The sequence below is a fragment of the Carcharhinus amblyrhynchos genome, chromosome 27 (genome assembly GCF_965287045.1).
Source record: "Carcharhinus amblyrhynchos chromosome 27, sCarAmb.v2.hapA, whole genome shotgun sequence".
Classification (NCBI taxonomy): Eukaryota; Metazoa; Chordata; class Chondrichthyes; order Carcharhiniformes; family Carcharhinidae; genus Carcharhinus; species Carcharhinus amblyrhynchos.
Genome location: NC_137350.1, coordinates 35632581 through 35650214, shown reverse-complemented (window position 1 = coordinate 35650214; position 17634 = coordinate 35632581). Strand labels below are relative to the sequence as shown.

The 17634-nt window shown below is 45.5% G+C and overlaps 1 protein-coding gene across 6 annotated transcripts in view; it reads left to right on the top strand.

Annotated features, from left to right (window-relative positions):
- Positions 1-17634, top strand: part of LOC145359297 (protein AF-10-like) — a 199708-nt gene that overhangs the window by 15199 nt on the left and 166875 nt on the right. For all 6 annotated transcript variants that reach the window (XM_080213858.1, XM_080213857.1, XM_080213856.1 and 3 more), the window contains exons 3-5: positions 7032-7086; positions 12129-12238; positions 15572-15675. In XM_080213858.1, the coding sequence (XP_080069984.1) occupies positions 7032-7086; positions 12129-12238; positions 15572-15675 (269 nt within the window). The remainder of the gene's footprint in view (positions 1-7031; positions 7087-12128; positions 12239-15571; positions 15676-17634) is intronic.

Sequence of the window (17634 nt, the reverse complement as noted above, 5' to 3'; positions counted from 1 at the left end):
ATCCAGAGGAAACCCACGCAGACACGGGGAGAATCTGCAAACAGACAGTGACCCAAGCTGGGAATCAAACCCTGGTCCCTGGCGCTGTGAGGCAGCAGTGCTAATCACAGAATCCTACACTGCAGAAGAAGGCCATTCAGCCCATCGAATCTGCACTGATCACAATCCCACCCAGACCACATCCCCTTAACCCATGCATTTACACTAGACAGTTCCCATGAAACCAAGGGGCAATTTAGCATGGCCGATTCACCTAACTCCCACATCTTTGGACTGTGGGAGGAATCCGGAGCACCCAGAGGAATCCCACGCAGACATGGGCAGAATGTGCAAACTCCACTGTGCCACCATTCTGCACCTTTATGAAGGCATGGCCATCAGTGTTGGAGCAGTAGAAATCAGGGATGCTGGTGGACAGTACAACAGCAGAAGACATAGCCCAATTCACCAATCCCCTCAGGATCTTCTTTGTTTCAATAAGCTTCTTTTAAACATCAATGGATATAGAACCCAACCTGTTCAAATCTTCTTGATATGATAAATCCTTCAACCCAGATGGTCAGGATTGGAGGGAGGAATGCGGCATTCCTTGAAGGTTGTAGAGCAGCATGAGGTTACAAAGCCACAGTTTGCCTCAAACTCTGAAGTTTTGTGCCTTTTCCGCAAGTGTTAAGATTGTAACACTGCTCCTGTAATTCAGTCCAGAGACCAAACTCTGTTCATGACTCTGCAGCTGTGCCTTTAACATATTGGGAGTGGAAACTCTTACCGGGAGGATTTTAGAAGCCGAGGTTATGTTTTGTAATTTGAAACTTTTAAGTGCTCTGGCATGACGTTGAACTTTGATTTGAAAACACTCACTGACGGCTGCCAATTATTGTAGCAGTCAGTTTATCTGACTGGTTGCAGGCGCTTAATCAAAAAGAAAAATCTCCGACCTGCTTTCAGCGAACATCTTGAGCTTCAGTTGTATAATGACAGCACCATATGTGGCACATGTTGTGAATTGCTGTTATGAGGTCGTGAACAATTCTGCCTTCCAAACAAAAATACTTGCGTGCTTTTTTTTATGTTGTTTGGCTCCCTAATGACAGGGTAATCTTATTGAAGCACCAGGTCATTTGATATAATCGTTGCTTAAGTGTACTGCTAGTTGCTCCTTTGATCGGGCAATTGGAGATGTCCTATTCATTGATCCTGAGAATAATTGTAAGCCCCCTGAAACACGCACTTTATTTCACACCCGTCGGGAAATCTCAAAAGTCTCTCAAGTCAAAAATAATTTTATCCAAGGGGTTTTCAATTGGAGAGGATTGGCTGAAAATTCAAATCAACTCAACATTTTAATGCTGATTAATAATGCATGGAACATTTGCATGAATTGACACATCAGAGGGATTCCATTAGCTGAAACTGTCACATTGTTTGAAATATTGTGGGGGGAATCAGTGTCAGCTTCTTCAATGTTCTCCTGGCAGCAGTGACATGCCCTAACGAACACTGCATTCCAAGTGACCCTTCCTCACATTGAGTGGAATTTGACTGTCAGGCAGAATCCTGCTTTAGACTAACTGAGACGTGCGTGTTTCCTAATTAGGATCCTTCTCCCAGGTTTAGTGCTCTCGGAGTGGAGAGGGTTGGCTTACAAGGAGAGACTATGGACTGAGACTACACTCGTTGGTATTCAGAAGAAGGAGGGGAGATCTTAGATGATTATGAAGGAAATAGATAAGATAGAAGCAGGGAGATTGTTTCCACTGGCGGGTGAAACTGGACCTAGTGGGGCATGGCCTCAAAATAAGGAGGAGCAGATTTAGGACTGAGTTGAGGAAGAACTTATTCACCCAGAGGCTTGTGAATCTGTGGAATTTTCTGCCCAGTGAAGCAGTTGAGGTTACCTCATTGAGGTCTTTAGACAAAGATAGATTTTCGAACAGTAAAGGAATTAAAGGTTATGGTGAGTGGATGGGTAAGTGGAGCTGAGTCGACAGAAAGATCAGCCATGATCTTACTGAATGGCGGAGCAGGCTCAAGGGCCAGATGGCCTATTCCTGCTCCTAGTCCTTGTGTTCACTTAGGTCACAAAATTCCCTACAGTGCAGAAGGAGGCCATTCGGCGTATCGATTCTTCTACAGACCATCTTATCCAGACCCTATCCCTCAACCCTATGTATTTACCCAGCTAATCCCCCTAAACGACACATCTTGGGACACTAAGGGGCAATTTAGCATGGCCAATCCACCTAACCCGCACACCTTTGGACTGTGGGAGGAAACAGGAGCACCTGGAGGAAACCCACGCAGACATGGAGAACGTGTAAACTCCACATAGACAGTCCACAAAAAGATCAGCCGTGATCTTATTGAATGGCGGAACAGACTCGATGATGTGCATAGGCAGCTGGGATCTAGTGAATCTCTTGGAGAGTTTAGGGGGTGTAGGAGAAATCAGGAGGGGAAAAAGGGGACGCAATTATTTTGGCAGATAAGGCAAAGGAGAATCCAAAGAGCTTCTACAAATACATAAAGGGCAAAAGAATAATAAGGAAGAGAGTGGAGCCTTATAAGGATCAACAAGGTAATCTATGTGCGGATCCACAAGGGATGGGTGAGATCCTAAATGTATTTACTGTTGAGAAAAGCATGGATGTTAGGGAACTTGGGGAATTAAATATTGATGGCTTGAGGAGTGTGCATGTTACAGAGTAAGAGGTGCTGGAAGTTTTGAAGCGCATCAAGGTAGATAAATCCCCGGGACCTGATGAATTGTATTCCAGGACGTTAGCCGAGATATCTGAATCATCAATAGTCATGGGTGAGGTGCCTGAAGATTGGAGAGTGGCAAACGTTGTGCCTTTGCTTAAAAAGGGCTGCAGGGTAAAGCCCAGGAACTACAGGCCCCCTGACACTAAGGGGCAATTTATCATGACCAATCCATCTAACCCCCACATCATTGGACTGTGGGAGGAAACTGGATCACCTGGAGGAAACCCATGCAGACATGGGGCAAATGTGCAAACTCCACACAGACAGTGACCCAGCCAGGAATCGAACCTGGGTCCCTGGTGCTGTGAGATAGCTGTGCTAACCACCGTGCCTTGATCTGAGCAGGCTCGAATTTGCCTCCTAGTTCTTATATTCCGCAGCTGGCACAGATGAACAGCATTGGCCTAAGGTGAACAGGCATGTTCTGCCACTACCTGTTGACAGAAGAGAATATCAGATTTCTCCTACCCTTTGTGTATACCAACTGCTTCCTGATGTAGCCACTGAACGGTCCAGCTCGAATGTAAAAATTATATCTCCTCATCTTCATTTCCCCATCAGAGGAAATGGAATAGATAGAGAGAAACCATCAAATGACTTCAATATTTTAACACTAGAGGAGACCACACAGTACCTTCTACACACAAGGAAATAAAAGCCAATCTTATACCTGCTCTGATGATTTGAATCATAGAATCCCTACAGTGCAGAAGGGGGCCATTTGGCCCATTGGGTTTGTACCAACTTTCTGAAGTAGTCACCAACCCAGGCCCTATCCCGTTACCCATGTGTTTTACCCCACTAATCCCCCTAACCTACTCATCTTGGGACACTAACCTAACCTGCATATTTGCCCTTCTGATATCTAGTTTTAAGTTTATAAATTAATGTCACAAGTAGGGTGACATTAACACTGCAATAACCTTACTGTGCAAATCCCCTAGTCGCCACATTCAGCCTGTTGGCGTACATTGAGGGAGATTTTAGCATGGCCAATGAACCTAATCAGCACTGTCTTTTGGACTGTGGGAAGAAACCAGAGGACACGGAGGAAACCCACACAGACACGAGAGCATGCAAACTCTGCACAATGACGCAAGCCATGATTTGAACCCAGGTCCCTGACGCTGTGCTAACCACTGTGCCGCTGTATCTGATATCACCTTCAGTAACTCTGATTTTTAAAAAAACGTGATTTTAGAACTTCTTGAAGTTGGGATTTGACCTCATGACCTTTGGGTTGCTGATCCAGGATCATAACCATTTGGCTACTGTTCTTCTAAACATATGTAGAGTTTGTCCTCTATCGCGGCAGAAGTTGTTAAATTTCTTAAACGTCGCCTACATTATAACAGCAATGACACTCTCAGAAACTTCATTGCATGTGAATGTAAGCCCACTTGTGACTAATAAATAAACAAACTTTATAAACTCTGCAGCATTTTGAGGAAGTGGAAGTGAAAGGTGGTGTTTAATTTTGAGTTTTGTGTTTATGGTTGCACAGTGGTTAGCACTGCTGCCTCGTGGTGCCAGGGACCTGGGTTCAACTCCTGTCTTGGGTCACTGTCTGTGTGGAGTTTGCAGGTTGTCCCCGTCTCTGTGTGAGTTTCCTCCGGGTGCACCAATTTCCTCCCACTGTCCAAAGCCGTGCAAGTTAGATTGATTGGCCGTGGTAAATTTACCCTCCGAGTTTTCGGAGTTAAATTTTCCTCCAAGTGCTTTGGTTTCCTCCCACAGTCTGAAAGATGTGCTGATTAGGTGCATTAACCCGAACAGACGCCAGTGTGGTGACCAGGGGAATTTCACAGTAACTTCATTGCAGTGTTAATGTAAGCCTTACTTGTGACTAATAAATAAACTTCACTTTTTTCTTTACTTTTAGTTGCAAAGCAGTGCTCCTAGGATTCTATTGCACACACACTGCTGTGTTTTTGTCTGAAGCAGTGGGGAACAATAGCGTACGTTTATATGCCACATTTTAACATGGATAACCATCACGCAAAGAGAGCTATATAAAAAATAAAATGGACACTAATACACCCAAAGGGGGGACGGTTAGAAAGTGTGACTAAAGTTTGGTCAGAGATGAGTTTTAAGGTAGACACTTAAAGATGAGAGTGAGAAAGGAGTTTAAGGCTGGAATTTCAATCGGGGCTGAGGCAGTTAAAGGCACAGAAAAATCCAGAGGAAAGAACGTTCAAAGTGGGAATATGGTCAGGCTGGAGGGACTCTGTGCAGATGGACTGTGGTGAGGCCAATTGTAACAAGGATGAGAGTTGAAAAGCTGAGGTGTTGAAAGTTCTGGGGAAGCAGTGTAAGTCAGGGAGTGAGGGGAAGGATGGGCACAGTTTGGGTTAAGATATAAACAGTGTCACACTTGCTGCCATTTCCTTCTCTGACATTGGATCCGAGTGCCAATATCCCACATTCACGGCGACCAAGAGCTCACCCGTGACCCGAGAAAAGTGGCAACAGCAGCTGCTTTCCCTTGCCTCTCGTAGAGCTGTCTGTTTACGTTACAGTCAAGTCTCCAGAGCTTTGAATGTGGTGTTACAGATTAACCACTCATTTATAAAGTAATCTCTGGGAAGTTGCAAGGCGTGTATTTTTAAACTGTAAGGGTTTTTGCCAGTAACGTTTGTCTTCAACGGGACCGGTCCCCTCGCTGAAAGTTAGTGGAGCACTGGAGCTTGGTGGAGATGATCGACTGAGCAGAAGAGATATTCACTATTGAGGGCAGACGGGAAATATCTCTTTGTAATTGTTTCTATTTTGTTTACGATTGTGATTTCTGTATTTTTCTACCCTGCCCTCTCCAGAAGCACTGACTCTTTCTGAACTCCTGCCCAAACAGCCAGTTGTTCACGTGTTGGACGAGAGCATGGGTCAAGCTATTCTGTCCTGGAGGATGTCACAGCTGAGCCGAGCCTGTCCTCTCCTATTGTCCCCGCAGCGGCAGGGTTCAGCACTTGTTTAGTGCCATTTGGTTCTGGGTGTGTTCCAAAATATTTCCATCCAATAAACTGTACCTGATAGGTTTCTACTTCTTTAATATAGGCACTTTGTACATATCTCATAAGAGATGAATGGGCCAGTTAATGTTTCAGTAAAACTGGATGATGCTAGAACACTAAATAGGTAGAAAGAAGCTTGAAGGTTTCTTCTGTCCCAGTGCCTGTTTGGTTCAGTGTCTGCCTGAGTATACTACTTGGAGCATTACGTTCTCCAGTAAGGCCATGGGTATATTTACGTTCCCTTGAACAGATAGAAAGAAATTTCAAATCTTCTTCTGTCTTAGTCTGTCTGTGGCTCAGTGTTAGTGTTTGTTTGAATATTTTCCCAGGGTGGAAATCGTAAAATCCCTACAGTGCAGAAGGAGGCAATTTGGCCCATTGAGTCTGCACCAACCCCAATCCCACCCAGGCCCCATTCTCGCAACCTCACATATTTACCCTGTTAATTCCCCAGACATTAGGGCCAATTTAGCATGGCCAGTCAACCTAACCCACACATCTTTGGACTGTGGGAAGAAACCAGAGCACCCAGAGGAAGCCCACGTAGACACAGGGAGAACGTGCAGACTCCACACAGACAATGACTGGAGGCTGGAATTGAACCCGGGTCCCTAGTGCTGTGAGGCAGCAGTGCTAGCCACAAATGTCAATTACTAGGGGACCTGGGGGACATTTAAGGTAAAAGGGGGAAGGTTTAAAGGAGATGTGAGAGGCCAGGATGCACTGCCAGAGGAGGTGTTAGAAGCAGAAAGGCAACATTTAAGAGACAGATACATGAATAGGCAGTTATTAGAGGGATATGGACTGCATAAAGGCAAATGGTCTTTAGTTTAGAAAGACATCATGTGTCAGCATGGGCTTTGTGGGCTGAAGGGCCTGTTCCTGTGTTGTACTGTTCTCTGTTCTTTTCTTGCTCTTTTAATATGAGCAATTGCTGGGGATTTATATAAAAACAAACTTCTACAAATAATTGAAGTGACCCCTTGAGCTCTAAGCTCCTGTTTTGAGTTGGAAATCTTTGTAATCTTGAAAATATAATGCAAAATCCGGTTTCCTCTTCCTCCATTTGAAAAGCAATGTGCGTGTCTGTGATTACCCATGTTTGCATTTACAGTTGTTCAGTCAGTGCTGTTTTTAATTGTCCCCTGTCCTGATAGCAGCATTAACTGAGCAATAGGCCTGGCCTCGATTCCCGGCTGCGCCAAAGGAGCTCAAAATGATATCCAATTAAACCATGTTCTTTGTTTCCAGCGCTGCGAACTCTGCCCCCACAAAGATGGTGCCCTCAAGAGGACGGACAATGGAGGTGAGTAGCAAACTGTGACCATTATAATGGCAATTCCAGCATGAAAATGGAGCATTCGTAATATATAGGTGGTGCTAAAAGTCATCAGAAGTGCAGAACAATGTATATAAATATAGTTTAATCAAGATTTTAGTTTGTGACTAATCTAGTTAGATCAGAATAATCTTGTTGCTGTGTTTTTCCTCTCGCCCTCTGGCGGTGCGCCTCTCGCCCTGCACCTCTCCCGCTCTCTGTCCCAGCCCAAGTTTGGAGAATAGTTTAAACTCAATATCAAACCAGCACCACCCCCACACACGCCCACACACACCCTGCAGACGGTACTATTTGGGATTTATTCTGAATCCCTTTCCCGATGCAGCACACTTGTTGCTCTTTTTTTCACTTTTGGCCTAAAGGTGCAGGGTTTGAGCTCAGAGACGGTGCTAGCCCCCCCATCTCTTCCTTAGCCTCTTTGAGAATGTTATTGGGAAGGCTGGCCTATCCCAGGTTCCCCTTTATAATGGAATGATCAGCCCTCCAGCTTTGTTTTCCTTTGCCTTTTCCTCTGAGGAAGTAGCTGGCCTCACTTGGCAGCTGCCCACAGAGCTGGGATTGGAATTGGGAGAGGGGACTGTGTGAGGACTGGGCGGATGTGATTCCTGTCGCAAAAGTGGCCTCGCCAGTATTCACCAGCTTAATCCCTGGCCTCTATTCCCCAAGTACAGGAATGTCTCTGGATCTAAGTACGTGTGTGTGTGTGTGTGTGTGTGTGTGTGTGTGTGTGTGTGTGTGTGTGTGTGTGTGTGTGTGTGTGTGTGTGTGTGTGGTGGGGGAGGCGGGGGGGTGCGCAGGAGAGGAGAGAAGAGGGGGAATGAGAGGAGGAGCATAATTGCAAACTGAAGACTCATGGTTGTTGAATGGAACAGAACCTGACTGTTGATGAAAAATGGACATGTCGAAGCTTTGTGTCTTGCACTCATCAGAACACTTCAAGAGGCACAGTGGCTAGCACAGTTGCCTCACACTGCCAGAAACCCGGGTTTGATTCCCGGCTTGGGTCACTGTCTGTGTGGAGTCTGCACGTTCTCTCTCCATGTCTTCGTGGGTTTCCTCCTGGTGCTCCAGTTTTCTCTTGCAGTCCGAAAGATGTGCGGGTTAGGATGATTGGCCATGCTAAATTGACCCCAGTGCCGAGGGATTAGCAGGGTAAATATGTGGGATTATGGGAATAGGGCCTGGGTGGAATTGTAGTCAATGCAGATTCGATGGGCCAAATGGCCTCCTTCTGTACTGTAGGCATTCTGTGATTCTGTGAATAAATGGAAACCACAGTAACCCATCTGGTTCACTGATGCCCTTTAGGAAGGGAAATCTGTTGTCCTTACTTGGTCTGACCTACATATGACTACAGACACACAGTAATATAGTTGGCTCTTGAATGTCCTCGGGGATGGGTAATAACTGTTGGCCGAGCCAGCGATGCCCACACCCCATGAAAGAATTAAAAAAAAGACAAATTGTTCCCTTTGTAACGGTGTTCTTGTGAAATGTTGTGATGAGTGTGAGATGAAAAGCTTTGACATGCCTCTATTTTCAGCAATAAGCACCAGATTGAGCAAGGCCTTGTAATGTGTTGTATCTGCACTCCACCTTGCACACCACTCTTCCGTAAGTTGACGACCACATCTGACTGCACAGGTGCAGTAGTATACTCGCTACGCCACTGGACTAATAATCCAGAGACCCATGTTCAAAACCCGTAATGGTAGATACTTGGAATAAAAAATTTGAATCAGTAGTAGCAACTGTTAAACGACTGGATTGTTGTTTTAAAAATAAATCTAATTCAGTTGTGCCTTTTATAGATGGAAATCTGCCACCCATACCTGGTCTGGCCCATGCCAAGGGAACTGAAATTAAAATAGAAAATGCTGGTCTGGCAGCATTGATAGAGTCATAGTCATAGAGATAAACAGCATGGAAACAGGCCCTTCGGCCCAACTTGTCCATGCCACTTTTTAAAAAAAATCCCTAAGCTAATCCCAATTGCCCGCATTTGGCCCATATCCCCCTATACCCATCTTGCTCATGTAACTGTCTAAATGCTTTTTAAAAGACAAAATAGTACCTGCCTCTACTACTGTCTCTGGTGCTTGTTCCAGACACTCACCACCCTCTGTGAAAAAATTGCCCCATCTGTGGAGAGAGAATGAGAGAAACAGTGTTAATGTTTTGAGTCCAAATGATCCTTTTACAGAGACAAGTTGAATTGCTCTTGCCAAGAGCCAGTGTGGGACTGACGGGCCAAATGGTCTTCATGCTGTGTCCATTCTGTGTGTGACTTCAGTTCCACAGCAATGTGGTTCTAAGAAATAGCCATACAATTGTTTAGGGATAGGCAGTAAATGCTGGACTTTCTATCAATGTCCACATTGGTTGAACGTAGAGAAAATCGAGACCAGTATTCCCTCAAGTGTGGAAGATGATGGAATTGAACTGTTTGAGATAATTAAAGGATGGGGCAGGAATTTCTCTGGTGGAGGGATGTAGACTGAGGGGCATGACCTTTCCAATTAGAGTAAGGCTGTTCAGGGGTGAGTCAGGAAGCACTCCTCGCTACAAAAGGTCGTGGAAATCCGAAACACTTTCTGTCAAACGTTGTTGCAGATCGATCAGCTGAAAAGTTAAAAACTGTGACACATTTTTGTTGGTCAAGAGTATTAAAGGGTACAAAAAACCAAGGCGGATTCACTGGGGTGGCATGGTGGCACCGTGTTTAGCACCGCTGTCTCACAAGAGTGAGAGACCTGGGTTCAATTCCCATCTTGGGTCACTGTCAGTGTGGAGCTTACACATTCTCCCCATGTCTGCGTGGCTTTCCTCCGGGTGCTCTGGTTTCCTCCCGCAGTCTGAAAGATGTGCAGATTAGATGGATGGGCCATGCCAAATTGCCCCTCAGTATCCTGGGATGTGTAGGTTAATGGGGTAAATATGTGGAGCTATGGGGATAGAGCTAAGGTGGGATTGTTGTTGGTACAGACTTGCAATGTAGGGTTTCTATGATTCTATTTCTATGATTTTCACAGTAACTTCATTGCAGTGTTGATGTAAACTTTACTTTTTTAATATTATCAAAAAAAGATTGAAGAACTGAATGGCCTACTGTTCTACTACTGGGTGCAAGACAAAATTATTTTCTCCTCCAATGTGGCGATTGGATTACATTAACTGATACAGATCATAGAATCCTGCCAGTGCAGAAGGAGGGCGTTCGGCCTTTCGAGCCTGCACCTACAACAATCCCACCCAGGCCCTATTCACGTAATTCCTCGCGTTAATCGTGCCAAGATATTGCACAGCTGTCCGAAATGGCTGCTATTGATGGTCTATAGGGACTGATCCAATGGAGAAGGAGGAGAAACGGATTTGGAGAGTGGAGAGTAAGTCACATGGGGCTCACTTTGTAGCACTTCTACCGTTACGTCAGAAAGTTATGACATCAAACCGCAGGGGAGGTAGTGATATTGTCAGTGGACGAGTAATCCAGAGACCCAGGGTAATGCTCTGGGGACAAGAGTTCAAATCCCACCAAGGCAGATGGTTAAATCTGAACTCAACAAAAACGTGGATGGCCATGAGCCCGTTATCAACTGTTGTAAAAACCCATCTGGTTCACTGATGTCCTTTAGGGAAGGAAATCTGTCAATCTTACACGGTCTGGCCAACATGTGACTCCAGAGCCACAGCAATGTGGCTGATTCTGAAATGCCCTCGGGGTGCGCAGCCAGTGACGTCCATATCTCATGAACAAATAAAAAAGACGTTAGGCAATATTTTAAGGTGGAACCTAATGCCCTCCTCAGTGGGGTGTTTAGTGGCCTGGGCCATTTAGTCAAGCTGAGATTGAGATGCTGCCTTGAATAAGTCCAAGATAGAAAGGTTCATGGGCAGCTTTCCTGCCCTGCTGCCAATTGAAGATCCAAAATGGGCAATTAATGCGCACACAAGGGTTTCATCCTGTTGCTGCCAGCCAGTTGCTGGTGAGGGAGACTCCAGCAAGCTTTAACACAAACCAATGGCTTTGTTTGCAGCTTCCAGGGTGAAGGCGTGGGCCCAGCTGATCCTGGACCTTGGTGGGTTGCATTACCAGCAGCGATCGCTTGTGGTATTGCAGAACAGCTGCCAGTCTCTGACTGGAGGCTGCCATTCTGGCCAGCTGGGTCCTTTGATCACGGGGTAGGTCCACCACTGCCGGGTTGAGTGTATGATTGCACATAATTCAGCAGAAAGGAAGCACACGGGGGCTCTCGCTGGCTCTCCATCCTGTGGGTCAGAATCCTGTCGCCTACATTAAATTGTGCCCATAATCTAGGCTGGCACTTGTGGTGCCAGTACTGAAGGCATGCTGCGTTGTCTGAGGTGCTGTCTTTCAGATGAGATGTTTAAATGTCTGCCTCTCGAGTGGATATATTATTTATTTATTGTCACAAGAAGGCATACATTAACACTGCAATGAAGTTACTGTGAAAATCCCCTGGTCGCCATACTCCGGTGCCTGTTTGGGTACACCTGAGGGAGAATTTAGCATGGCCAATGCACCTAACCAGCACGCCTTTCAGACTGCGGGAGGAAACCGGAGCACCCGGAGGAAAGCCACGCAGACACGGGGAGAATGTGCAAACTCCACACAGACAGTGACCCGAGCCGGGAATCGAACCCGGGTCCCTGATGCTGTGAGACAGCAGTGCTAACCACTGTGCCACGGTGAAGAAGACCATGTGCTGATCAAGGCATAGTGCTCAATCAACAACACGAAACAGGTTATTTGCTTCTGTGATGAGCTGGCATTGCTGTTCTGTGGGAGATTGCAAAGATTGGCTGCCACATTTCCCACATTGCAACAGTGGTTACGTGTCAAAAATAAAGCTACCCCATTGGTTGTAAAGCACTTTGGAAAGCCCTGAAGTTTTGAAAGGTGCTATCTAAATGCAAGTTATTTTCTGAACAGGTAAAATGAGTACAATGACTGTCTTCATGCTGCTTTGTCTGTCTCCTCTCTGTAGGTTGGGCCCACGTAGTCTGTGCTCTGTACGTACCAGAGGTACAGTTTGCCAATGTTATCAGTATGGAGCCCATTGTACTACAGTATGTTCCACATGAACGCTTCAACAAGGTAATGGCGCCGTGCTGTCCAAGCTGAGGGCTGTGCTGTAGTGTCATGCAAGGATGATGCTGTTTCCGTGATCTGTAAATGATTTCCATTTGCTGCAACTCTGTAAAGTCCTAGGCCATTGTTAAAAAGCAGAATCACAGAATTGTTACAGTGCAGAAAGAAGCCATTTAGCCCATCACATCTGCACCAGCTCTTCAAAGGACTATAAGACATAACAGCAAAATTAGGCCACTCGGCTCATCGAGTCTGCTCCACCATTCAATCCTATCTGATATTTTCTCATCCCCGTTTTCCCCATAAACCCTGATCCCCTTATTAATCAAGAACCTATCTGTCTCTGTCTTAAAGACACTCAATGACCCGGCCTCCACAGCCTTCTGCGGCAACAAGTGCCACAGATTTTTCACCGCCCTCTGGCTGAAGAAATTCCTCCTCATCTCTGCTATAAAGGATTGTCCCTTTAGCCTGAGGTTGTGCCCTCTGGTTTTAGTTTTTCCTACTAATGGAAACATCCTCTCCACTTCCATTCTATCCAGCCTTTGCAGTATCCTGTAAGTTTCAATAAGATCCCCCCTCATCCTTCTAAACTCCCAAAAAGCACAGCCTTAACCATTCTCATACAACAAACATCATGACTTAGTGTCATTCCCTTGCCTTTTCCCTGTACCCCTGTGCATTGTTTCTATTCAAATGATCATCTAAAATCCTCTTGAATGTAGAGGAATTTAAAAATATCCCACCCCTTCAAATCATTGGTCTGTCGAGTGTTCCTGCCTCTTAACAGACTGACTAACTCTAAATTCTAGTCAGATTTTTTCCCCTCCTCACTTGAATGTGGTAATTCTTGAAATGTGGTTGTTTAACATAAGTTTCAACTTTGCTATTCTCTTTGTACGTGAAACCTCAGTAGTGATTGGAGCTAGACCATTCGGTCCATCATGGTCATCCAAAGAGCTATCCAGTTAATACCTGCTCCTTTTGTGTTGTCCTGCAAATCTTTCTCCTTCAAGTATTTATCCAGTTCCTTTTTGCAAGTTTTTATTGAATCCACCCTCATTCACACGGTGCATTACAGATCAGAATAACTTGCATAAAAAAGCATTTTCTCGTCTTGACCCCCATTCCTTTTACAAATGCCCTGAATGTGTGTGATCTTTGGTTACTGAACACTCTGTTACTGGAACCTATTGTGTTCATCTAAATCTGACCCTGTTCTTCCTGATGTATGTTTCCAGCACCAACCATTGGATAGTGATCAGTAACTCTGGACAAAGCTCCCTCCCCTAACCAAGTGGCTTCAGCAGACAATAGTTTCCTTATTATGACTGAGAGAGGTTTTTACTGCTGAAGCCATTCATTGCACGAGAAACAGTGGTTGGCTCAGCTCCTGACTACACCTATCAAAGGCCGTGCTTTCAACTGTTAAGGCACGAAGAGCAAAGAGCAGGCCCTTCGACCCACCAAGCTTGTGCTGACGCATGGTGCCTTTCTAAACTAAAGACCTTTTGCCCTCACGTGGTCCATATCCCTCTATTCATGTATCTAAACTCTGTAATTCTCTCTAAACTACTTCTTTAAACCAACCCCTTTGATTGTCCTATTGAATACATGTCCTAACACTACCCTGTAAGGCTCTTGCGGAGTATCTTGGTGAAGGTGCTATATAAATGCAAGTTGTTGTTAGATGAACCCACAAAACCATTGGCTGTACAGAAGACTCAACTCTGTCTTTTCCTGGCTACACATCCTCCTCAGACACTGATAGTGAAAATCTGGATCAAAAATCCTGGACCTCCCTCCCTAATGCCACAGTGGGTGTACCTACAAAACACAGATGGCTCGCCACCAGCTTCTCAGGGACAATTAGGGATGGGGAATAAATGCTGGTCTAGCCAGCGAAACAAAAATACTTTGAAAGAATTTAAAAGATGATCACTGACGGTTTTGTAGTGACAGTGAGATATGGCAGAGACGCTACTAGGGCCTCTGTTTTAAAGATTTAAGTTAATGGGAGCGTGACCTCCAAAGCTACTTGTTAGCGACCAATAGTATGACTGGAAATATCCTGGTATATGTTGGGAACATTTCTCGCTGATTACTTCTAGTTTTATTTTAGTGCGGGAACAAAATTTGATGAGTTGAAGTTAAGGGCAGCAATTCAATTGCAAGGGAATTAAATGCATCTCAGTCTTCCCAGGTCAAGTGTAGAGTGGGATATGAAGTGAAGCTTCTATACTGCTGGGATTCTATGGTAAGGTCCCCAGAAATGTACCTCAAAGCAGTGCTGCCACTGCACCAGTGAAACTGAGAGACAGCCTTGCAATTATATAATGCCTTTCTCAAATTCAGAGCATTACAAAGCACTTTGCAGCCAATTAGAGTGTGAAAGAAAAGGGTTGGCACAGTGGTTAACGCTGCTGCCTCTCAGCACCAGGGACCCGGATTCAATTCCAGCTTTGGGTGACTGTCTGTGTGGAGTCTGCACATTCTCCCTGTGTCTGTGTGGGTTTCCTCCCATGGTCCAAAGATGCGCCAGGTAGGTTAACTGGGGATGCTAAATTGATCCTTGGCTTCGGGAGGATTAGTAGGGTAAGCATGTGGGGTTATAGGAATAGGACCTGGGTAAGATCGTGGTCAGTGCAGACTTGATGGGCCAATTAGCCTCCTTCTGCACTGTAGGGATTCTATGATTCTATTCTATGAAGGAAATGGCAGCAAGTGTGACTCTTTCGTTCCCCATGATCTTGTGCTTCTGATGCTCTGTTGAGTGAATTGAGGACAGTTTAGTGATGTAGCTATTCTAGGGTGTGAGTTTTGATGAATCTTCTCCTCAAGGAGCTGTTGAGCACAAGACACAACAAAGACTACTTTTCAAGACCAGTGGCATGACTGGAAATGAAACTCATGGTGTGCTGACAGAAAGGAATTGAGAATGGGTGGCACTGTGGTTAGCACTGCTGCCTCACAGCTCCAGGGATCTGGGCTCGATTCCCGGCTTGGGTCACTGTCTGTGTGGAGTTTGCACATTCTCCACGTGTCTGCATGGGTTTCTTCCCACAGTCCGAAAGATTTGCAGGTTAGGTGGACTGGCCATGCTAAATTGCCCCTTTGTGTCCCAAGATGTGTCGGTTAGATGGATTAGCCATGGGAAATGTGTGGGGTTACGGGGATAGGGTTGGAGGAGAGGCCTTGGATAAGGAACTCTGTCGGAGAGAGTCAGTGCAGGCCTGATGGGCTGAATGGCCCCCTTCTGCACTGTCGGGATTCTATGATTCAATGAATTAAGGTGTTGATTAACAGCTGTCATTCCCTCTTCTCTTTGGTTTTTTTTAGACCTGTTACCTCTGTGAAGAACAAGGTCGGGAGAGCAAAGCAGCCACGGGAGCCTGCATGACCTGTAACCGGCACGGGTGCCGGCAAGCCTTCCATGTCACTTGGTGAGAATATTTTTGGAAAATTTCTAGAATCTTTTTCGCCTCAGAAGCCCAGTTTTCATCCCTCGATATAAAAGTGATGCTTCCAGGCACGGTTGAACTCCACAAGAAATACAGAAATGAATATACGTTTCTGAAGAGTAGCACAGGGTCGATAGAGAGAGATTGGTGCCACTTGTGGAAGAATTGAAGACTCAAAACTTCCATGAATACAAGATAGAAGCATAGAATCCTGACAGTGCAGAAGGAAGCCATTCAGCCCACTGAGTCTGCATTGACTTTCCCACAGAGCATCCCACCATGGCGGTGTGAGAGAGTGGATAACCCCATAACCTCACGCGTCTTTGGACACAAATTTAGCATGTCCAGTCCACCTAACCTGCATATCTTTGGACTGTGGGAAGAAAATCGGAGCACACGGAGGAAACCCACGCAGACACGGGAAGAACGTGCAAACTCCACACAGACAGTGACCCAAGACTGGAATTGAACCCGATCCCTGGCATTATGAGGCAACAGTGCTAATCACTGTGCCACCCTTAGATTGTTATTGTGAAAACCAATGGGAGTTTCAGGAGAAATTTCCCTTCTCAAGAGTAGTTAGAATGTGTAAGTCTCTACCGTGGGAAGTAGTTGAGGCAAATAGACTAGATGGTTTCAAAGTGAAATAAGATGCACACACAAGAGTGTGATGGAATATAAAGACTTACTGAACTGCTGAAATGACCCGGATGAGATAAGAGACTGAATTATTAGCATCTGTGTAGACTAGTTTGGCCATATCACTTGACCCTATGTTGTACAGTTTTATTATTCTTATAATATGCCATCAATGTAGAAGGAGGCCATTCAGCCCATTAAGTCTGCACTGATTGTCCAACAGAGCATCCCATCAAGCTTTCCTCATAGCTCCATGTGTCTGCATGGGTTTCCTTCAGGTGCTCCAGTTTCCTCCCACACTCCAAAGATGTGTGGGTTAGGTTGGCCATGTTAAACACCTGACACTCTTAAGACAATTTATCAGGATAAGTGAGGTTTACGGGGATAAGGCCTGGGTGGGATTGTGATCAGTACAGAGTCAGTGGGCTGAATGGCCTCCTTCTGCACTCTAGGGGTTCAATGTACCTTCTTAAGCTTTGCTCACCTGTCCTAATGAAGCTCAGGATCAAATTTTGTTGATAAAGCTCCTGTGAAGCACCTTGGGATGTTTTAGCACATTTAACGCTGCTATATAAATGCAGGTTGTTTATTTGACCTCTGAACTCATCCTTTGGGTTCTCTGCAGTTCCCTTCATACCATCCTCTCCCCACCTGTCCCCCTGTTCTGTCACCCATTCGGATACTAAGTTCGAGCTCACTTCAGGTGGGAGTCAGGCCTTGGGAGTTAAAAATGAACCTTATTGCTCCCTCGCACAGAAGGATCCCTCTCCCCTGGCAATTAGTATTTGAGCTCTGGAATCAGATCCAGCACGCAGCAACAGGTACTGAAAGTTTAAGCATGGAATTAATTAGAGTTAATTGAGGCCCTCTGGGCCCACAACACAAATCCATCCTTCACTCAGCTGCAGATTAGTGATAGCGGATGATTGACCAATGCAGGGAATTAAAGAGTGTCGCACTGGCAGGTTGGGCAGTGTTGGTGCCCTGAGGTCAATGCTGAGGTACGTTATTGGGAAACTTAATTCCTCAACTGGTTTGGGCATGCTGTATATGCGTTTCATTCTCTAGCATTACAGTCGCTTTTCTTGTGCTCTCACACCCATGGCACTCTTGCACCCGTGCGCGCTCTGTTGAACGCCATTCCATAAGAAGTACGTGCAGAGTGAGTTGAGTGTCGTATGACTGATATGACGTAACTGAGTTATGGTTAATCTGCTGATCTGCATCAGCATATGTTGAGCACCACGCTCTGAATCTCATTGCTCACCATTGGTCCAGTGGAAAGCCCGTTTGACATTGATT